The following is an 8937-nucleotide window of genomic DNA, read 5'->3' on the forward strand; positions in this document are numbered from 1 at the left end:
ACTGTGGCGTAACCTCCAATTAAAAGCAACTTTACGTAATATTACAGAATTTATCCCAATGAACTCGGTAATGTAGTTAATAATATTATTAAAAGAAACTTTTTTTAGTACAATATATTTGCTGTACCTAATAATTTTGTAAAGTAAGACGCATAGGTATATCAGGACTAGCCTCCTCAACATCAGAACTTTCTTGAAGCTTCCACATGCCGACCCTGTCTTCCGGAGCGAAACTTCGCGGCGACCGATTCTAGTCTTGCTTGGTAGAGCAACGCTAGATTAAAAATTTCGTGACTGTCACGCGTTGCTCACATTTTGATTCAAGTTGAATTTCATATATATTATTTTTTTCATTCGTATGATATGATATATGTTGGTTAATTTAAGTTTCAAATGGTACTTTGTTTGCGGTATTCATTGTTAAGCCATGAAACCATAGACTATGTACGTCACTGGTAGTTGGATCATGAGCCAATGTAAGTGACTAGATCCTCAAGTAAGACAGCATAAATCATGTCGTTACTGAGTCTCAACTACTGCGGAGAACATGAATTTTTTCGTCTAAAGCAGTTTACATTCGAAATAGTCTTGAGTTCTTTCACGCAATGCTTGGACAGAAAACGGCTCCCAAACGATAGTTTGGTAAAACGTTGCATCAATTCTATACTGTAAATTATGCCACTTAACTACAATAACATAACAAGTAACTATCACAAATATGTTGAAATATTATATTTCAATGTTACATTATCAGAATAAAAAAATGTCATCGATTCTTAGTCAAAACGTCCGATGAAAATTAGAATACGTTACCTCGGAGAAGCAGCCATGCTGCGGTGCGGCCAGCTACACCGTTCCCGAAATTTCTCGGTCGAGAAAATTCTTGTAACTTTATCGCTGAAGGCGTTGAGTCAAACTCATGTCTCATGTTTTTTAAAACCTGAAAAAATATTGTGATTTGCATTGCTGCACGTTTTTTAGCATCTTAGAAAATATTGGTTATTAGTGGTTCATTTATATAGGTGAACACAGCAGCGTTCCACACAAAACAGAAATTCGGTGTGTCATTCCATATGAAACAGAACTAATTTATAGAGGCGTTAGATTGTGCTTCCTTACATCCTCAAAAAGTGTGCAACTTGAAAGAATTTTTCTTAAAAATCGTCCTTATTTTCAATGTATAATTATTGTTCGGGAAGAAAATTGCTGCTCTTTTTACAACACTTCTCTTTAACTTCACTTCTTGTTGTTTGTCTACTAAATCTTATCATCGATATTTAAACACATTTTTATCTGTCCAATTGAACTGAAAATTTGCACACTTGAGCAAAGTCGTAGACAATGCTTGAATCAATTGGCAAAATGAACAATTTTATAAATTAAAAAAATTGTTCAATATTGAAATTTTTTGAAAAATAGTTTTTTTATATTTAAAAATAAAATAAGAAATTCATTGTACATGTCAATGTGCAACATCGGAGACACTGACCTCTTTAGAAATCTTATCTGTAAAAAGTAATTTTTAAACAAATATTATTTGTTCTAAATATGGAGAAAACGAAAACGAATTAGTATCAGTAGTGACAGAATTTAGGCTATGACTACTTTCTGACCAAAATCTACGGCAGCTCCGATGACTTTTGATATAACTGAACAGTGATTTATAACTACACTAAAGACTAGCGGGTTAGCTCGGTTTGGTAATACTTGCGCAATTTTTTAATCTCTTTATCCTGAATCTCATTAATCCGAATACCGCCATTCCGAATGTCGTTAACACAATTTTTTATAGAACACATAACTCCTAATATCATGATTGAATTAATACAATACAAAATTAAAAGTATATACATTCAATTTTAGAAAACAATTCCAATTTTTTGTCCTGCTACTCCCTCCTTCATTTTCAATGCCACAGCCAGGTTTCACACCAACCCACAATAACACAAGCTGTGAGAAATGTACACAAGAAGTTAGTTAGTTAGTTAGTTTAGTGGCCAAATGTTTACTTGCGCTTCAGCTATTTAGCTATCTCGCACCGAAGGTCAATATGAACATCACCATAGAGGTGGAAGGTCTCAATTATTCATCACCCACAAGGGGCGGAAGGTCTCAATTGTCCAGCCCGCTGAAGCTGGCTCGAAAGAAGCAGCTTTAGCATCTAAAAGAGACGAAGTGACAAAGAGGGACAGGTGAAAAGCAACAGAAACGAAGACACTCGAACAAGAGGTCGCTTACACGGGACGTCGGCCGCCCGCACGAGAGAGACAGGGAAGGGAAATTGTAAGGAATCCTACCTAAATAATAACTTAACCCCACAACTGAGACCTACAGTCAGACACCGCGAGCTCAACGGTGGGGAACAATCCCGCTCAGGAACAATCCCGCTAGGAACGCGAAATCCCATAGGACTTCTGCTGAAGAGCACAGACACCCGTCAGAAGTCCCCCCTGAGGGGGTACACAAGAAGATGTTTCCTCCACCGGTAATCGAACATTTTTTTCGTGATGTTATCTACAAGTGAAAAGTTTAAAAAATAAAGTACAACTATTCTCAATGCGGGGTAAATTATGCCTGGTGCAATAGATCAACTAGTTTAAATACTAAATTTTACGCAAAATAAATGAAATAAAATATCGTTTATGAAAGTTACTTGGCCGTCAAATTTGTTAACAAGGTTTATTTTCTGGCTGAAGTGTCGGAAAGGTAACAATTTGCATATTAAGTGTGCATAATATAATGCTTTTTAAAGCTACATATTCTTCAGTTTATCTTTTTAAAAATCTTGTAATTCTAAATTCGTATGTTGACAAAAAACTGAATGACACTATCTTTTTCAGTTCTAAAATTTGATTAACTTCGATAGGTAACAACAATTTCAAAATAGGATGAAAAAAAAAACAGAAACGAAGGATTTGATGTGAATAAGCACCTTAAGATCATTTTATCAAAAAGCCCTAAAATAAAAATTCAGTTACTGTGAAGCGACTAAGATTAATGTTTGTTTGTAATGAACCCCAGAATTATCCAAAATTCTAATGATAAAATCGTAAAAAGCATGTTTCTCGAACATTCGTAGATAATCGAATATCGTTTATACTGATGGAAGTTTCCAGACGCATCTCGAAGGTTTGTTCTCCAGTATATAAGGAGCGAGACCGCCCATTCCGGTCAGACTTGAGCTAGCAATAACAGTGAACAGTGCAGTCAGGCAAGACGCTGAATCCGCGATATCCAGGTTTGCTTCACAGCCACCAGCTTGCACCTTCTATAACACTGCCGCTATTTCAAGGTAAGTTTGCAATAGTTCTAAATGAGTAATCTTTTACTGATAACGTGGATAGAAGTAAAAGTCAAGTTGTAGCTTGGGTAAAGATTGTTTGATAGTTCATACTCGTAGACTGCAAACTTTGCGAACCGATTGCTTTTCGGTTTAATAACCGTTGAAATTATTTTCTTGGTAATTTCATATTGGTCTTTCACTCTTCAAGCTCAAGGAGACTCCTTCTCCGTGTCCGTGAGTCCTTGTATATTAGAGAAATTATCGTTGTGAAATTTTTAAATTACTAAGGAGTAGACGTTAAGTAAATAAAGTTACCATTCCCAACCTTGCAACCTATATTAGGTTGAGAATGCAGAACTCGACGGTGTGCCAACTTCTTGAAGTGGATTAAATAGTTTTTTATGAAGACTTAAGTTTATCAGTTTTTCTGCAATTTGCAAATATACCTGGTTTGTTGGTTAGTCCTACTCTGTCGCTAAGAGAATACGGACCGGTTTTTTAAATTCGAATGATGTGCCCTCAACAGTCACCACTGCTCACATCTCGTTTGCAAACTCCCATCTGCATAAGATTTCGGACGGAAAAGCTCCTGCATTAGTGTGCTATAACTGTGCAATTGAGAAGTTATTAGCATTTTGATTTTATTACATTTCACAAGCTTCTTTTTTTTTTAATTCGATGATACTCAGATCTAAAGTAAGAATTCACTTCCATAATACAAAAATATGGTCTAAACTACCAGGGCTAACATAGCTTTTCCTCGTCGTTCATTTCAGATGCCCGAAGAAACTGTAATGGAGACGGAGGGCGTCGAGACGTTCGCCTTCCAGGCTGAGATCGCCCAGCTGATGTCCCTCATCATCAACACATTCTACAGCAACAAGGAAATCTTCCTGCGTGAATTAATCTCAAACTCGTCTGATGCTCTGGACAAGATCAGATATGAATCCCTTACAGATCCTAGCAAGCTGGACTCTGGAAAAGATCTTTTCATCAAACTCGAGCCTAACAAGAACGACCGGACTTTAACTATTCGGGACAGGTTAGGTTCTAACATTTTCTCAATTCATTTGACTATCTATTACTGCGTATTATTCTTGGTAGTGGAGGAGTTTCAAATATGAATGGTCTGCTCTCGTCTATCAATTGCCAATTTCTATAGTGTTAAATATATATATATATAATTATATACTGACTTGAGTGCGCTAGAAATTAACTATAATCTTGCCCGTAGTTCGCTATAAATCCTTTTCTAATTCTTTTATTAGAAATGTATGCTTGAGATTGCCTCTTCCTGTGCAGCTCGTGAATTTTCCTGGTCTCAAAGTGTATTTTTTTTTACAGTGGCATTGGTATGACGAAGGCTGACCTCATCAACAACCTGGGCACCATTGCCAAGTCCGGCACCAAGGCCTTCATGGAGGCCCTCAACGCTGGCGCCGACATCTCTATGATCGGTCAGTTTGGTGTGGGCTTCTACTCCGCCTACCTCATCGCTGACAAGGTCACCGTCGTCTCTAAGCATAACGACGATGAGCAATACATCTGGGAGTCTTCTGCTGGAGGCTCGTTCACAGTGAAGGCAGACAGCGGCGAGCCTATTGGTCGCGGCACCAAGATTATCCTGCACCTTAAGGAGGATCAGACTGAATACCTCGAGGAGCGTCGTCTCAAGGAAATAGTCAAGAAGCACTCGCAGTTTATTGGTTATCCTATCCGACTGTTGGTCGAGAAGGAGCGCGACAAGGAAGTGTCTGATGATGAGGAGGAAGAAGAGAAGAAAACGGACGAAGATAAAGAGAAGGACGATGACGAGGAAAAGCCAGAAGTAGAAGATGTGGGCGAAGATGAAGACGCAGATAAGAAAGACAAGAAGAAAAAGAAGAAAATCAAGGAAAAATACACGGATGAGGAAGAACTCAACAAGACGAAGCCCCTGTGGACTCGCAATCCCGATGATATATCTAAGGAAGAATACGGAGAATTTTACAAGAGCCTCACCAATGACTGGGAAGATCATCTGGCCGTAAAGCACTTCAGTGTGGAGGGTCAGCTAGAGTTCCGTGCTCTGCTTTTCGTGCCCAAACGAGCTCCGTTTGATCTATTCGAAAACAAGAAGCAGAAGAACAAGATTAAGCTGTACGTGCGACGTGTCTTCATCATGGAGAACTGCGAAGATCTTATTCCCGAGTATCTGAACTTCATCAACGGTGTAGTTGACTCAGAAGACCTGCCTCTTAACATTTCTCGTGAGATGCTGCAACAGAACAAGATCTTGAAGGTAATTCGAAAGAATATTGTAAAGAAAGTTTTGGAACTTCTGGACGAGCTCACCGAAGATAAGGAAAGCTTCAAGACGTTCTACACGCACTTCTCGAAGAATCTGAAGCTTGGCATCCACGAGGACTCGACCAATCGCAAGAAATTGGCAGACTTCCTGCGCTATCATACGTCTGCCAGCGGTGATGACATGTGTAGCTTGAAGGACTACGTGTCCCGAATGCCTGAAAAACAGAAGCACATCTATTACATCACCGGCGAAAGCAAGGAGAGCGTTGCGAACTCAGCGTTCGTGGAGCGCGTGAAGAAGCGCGGTCTTGAGGTGATCTACATGGTGGATCCCATCGATGAGTACTGCGTGCAGCAGCTGAAAGAGTACGACGGCAAGCAGCTGGTGTCGGTGACCAAGGAGGGTCTTGAGCTTCCTGAAGATGAGGAAGAAAAGAAGGCATTCGAAGAAAAGAAGAGCAAGCTTGAGAACCTGTGCAAGGTAATGAAGGACGTACTGGACAAGAAAGTAGAGAAAGTGGTTGTGTCGAACCGTCTGGTGTCATCACCCTGTTGCATCGTTACTTCTCAGTACGGTTGGACGGCTAACATGGAGCGTATCATGAAGGCACAAGCCCTGCGAGACACGTCGACAATGGGCTACATGGCAGCTAAGAAGCACCTCGAAATTAATCCAGACCACAGCATCGTCGAAGCTCTGCGCGTCAAGGTAGACGCTGACAAAAATGACAAGTCTGTCAAGGATCTCGTAATGCTGCTGTTCGAGACCTCGCTTCTGTCCTCTGGCTTCTCACTTGAGGATCCCACCGTGCACGCTTCTCGCATATACAGGATGATAAAGCTCGGCTTGGGAGTCGAGGATGAAGAAGAATCAGGAGACGGCGAGGCCCCAATGAGCGAAGAGATGCCTCCCTTGGAGGGCGACGAGCCTGATGATTCTCGAATGGAGGAAGTAGATTAAACTTGGCGATTTTCGTTACAGTTGTTCAATTTTGGCATTGTTCATAGTTCATCGGCTCATTGTCATTTATTTTGGCAATTGTTAATTGTTCATTTCATTTAGTGTTAGTTGAGCATTGTCCTATTGCGCGAAGTAGGTTTAAGACTGAATCTAGTGACTTGGTTAAGGTTCGTCTTATCTAGTTATAGTTGATAGTTCTTCGTTTCGTGGCTGTTAATACAATAGCTCGATGATAGTCATGTATTCCATTCTTTTTTAGTTGGAAGAATCTTGTAGTGAAAGGAAAGTTATTTTATTTTTTCATAAATTGGAAAAACCTTGAATTTAGTATGATTTCCTTTCCATTTATCGAACTTCACTTTTTACCTACATATTTTCTGGAATAACTTGGAAAAACATATGGATGTTGACTGCTTATTGAGATTCAGAGGGCTGCTCAACTTCCCTCATGGAGACAGGCTATTGGAGTATATGGAAAAAGAGTATCTTTCATGATGCGAGACCCAAGTTTTTTCACTGCCAATAAGTTTATTAAGCAAGTGACAATGTGGCCTGGCATTAAATTGATTATAAGAAAGCTTGGAAACTGAAGACGCCTAACACTTTCAATAAACCTCCAAGAATGCCTACTAGTTAGAAATTTACATTTCCGAATAATTTGCATTTTGGAATAATTTGCACGTCCATATTCGCATGCAAAGGAAATGCCAGAGAGCTTTTTCCTTCGTTCAACCATTAAAACGAATTTTAGGGAAGGTGTCACATGCACTGGTCTCCAGCTCGTCAGGTTTAAATACAAATTCGTACAGGAATAGCTAATGAAATTTTTGCATACTCCCGGACTTGTTCAAGAAAAACGTCAATAAGCTTGAAAATGAAGGTGTGCATGAGCTAAGAGCTGCCATTACAGAAAGCTTACATGACAGGTATGTGACAAAGTAAATACGTAAGTTGACATTAGTAAAAACAAGAGCATGTGCGGGGTAGAGGAGTTAGCTGTTGAAGTTATCTTTACAGTAAAAAAACGTATTAAAAACTGAAATTAAGGAGAACCTATCTGATGCACATTGCGCAAGTCCCACAAGCGAACGAATCAAGCAATGAGAAATAGCTACGAAAATATTTGATCGAAACTCTAAATTTGCCCGCTAACCAAAGACCTAGAAGAAAGTGTATATATAATTTATTGCCAAAATACCATGGTATCCTGGCAGTTTATCAGGATCTTTGTAGACGAAGACTTTCAGCGCATTACCACTTAAAAGTGTTCTAGTTTCCGAAACTAGTTTTTAATCGTCAGCTGCTTGGCCAAAGTTTTATCCAGGCTTTTCACAAATAGGCATTCTCTGACGGAACGCAGGATTAGGCAAGATGGCGTTCAATTCGTTTACCATTGTAGACATGGACTTCGATATATCTCTTCGTCTCCAGTAGTCGGGCAATAGCTGCAAAGAACGAAACGATGCCAAGCCACACTGAGCCCGTCATTTAAGATTAGCTGAATTTACTTCATTTAATTTGCTCAAGAAACTTGATGGTTTACCTCCCCCAAAATCGTTCTGTTTTAAGAAGTAAAATTTAACAATTTTTTGCCTTTTATAATATTTATTTTGGTATCAATTTATTTATTATTTTTAGATATATTTAAAACTTATAAGAAAATTATGAGTTATGTGTACTATGACTTTAAAGTGAGAAAATATGAATGAAAATTTAGACGGGGAGAATATTGCTTACCACACAAGGCATGACGAGCCTGCTAGCATGACGCATGTTCCAGCATGACGAGCATGCTAGCATGACGCGAGTTCCAGCATGACGAGCCTGCTAGCATGACGCGAGTTCCAGCATGACGAGCCTGCTAGCATTAGCATGACAAGCCTGCTAGCATGACGCAAGTTCCAGCATGACGAGCCTGCTAGCATGACGCAAGTTCCAACATGACGAGCCTGCTAGCATGACGCGAGTTCCAGCATGACGAGCATTCATAAAGCTGTGCCTGGTAAGTCATTTTATTACAGCTACAAAGCTACATCATGGCGAAAACTCATATATATTCTCTTCGTGCAACAAACCATCAACTTTTCGACAATTTTTCAGTCGTCAGAGAGCAGGTGCATGTAGATGAGATGTTCTACATGCACCTGCTCTCTGACGACTGAAAAAATGTTTAAAAGTTTATGGTTTGTTTCAACTACAGTTCCTTTTTTTCAGCCGAACATATTCTGAGTATTCACTTCTTGATGAAATGTTGCTGCAGCACAAATGTGATCATTAAGCATAAAAAATCACGTATTTTTTCTCTTACTTTACCGTACAGTAAGGTTTCATTCTTTCAATCGACAGTGCATTGCAGAAATTTTTTCTCTGCAGGGCTTTGGGCTCTATATATATGTATATATAC

At 39.4% G+C, this 8937-nt stretch overlaps 1 protein-coding gene across 1 annotated transcript; it reads left to right on the forward strand.

Moving 5' to 3' along the window:
• Positions 1-3157: 3157 nt before the first annotated feature.
• LOC108664806 (heat shock protein HSP 90-alpha) lies at positions 3158-6853 on the forward strand. Its single transcript, XM_018151502.2, has 3 exons — positions 3158-3292; positions 4060-4325; positions 4628-6853. The coding sequence occupies exons 2-3, from the start codon at positions 4060-4062 to the stop codon at positions 6531-6533; spliced, it is 2172 nt and encodes a 723-aa protein (XP_018006991.1). The 5' UTR covers positions 3158-3292; the 3' UTR covers positions 6534-6853.
• Positions 6854-8937: the final 2084 nt, after the last annotated feature.

This window comes from Hyalella azteca, unplaced genomic scaffold, assembly GCF_000764305.2.
Source record: "Hyalella azteca isolate HAZT.00-mixed unplaced genomic scaffold, Hazt_2.0.2 contig2778, whole genome shotgun sequence".
Classification (NCBI taxonomy): domain Eukaryota; kingdom Metazoa; phylum Arthropoda; class Malacostraca; order Amphipoda; family Hyalellidae; genus Hyalella; species Hyalella azteca.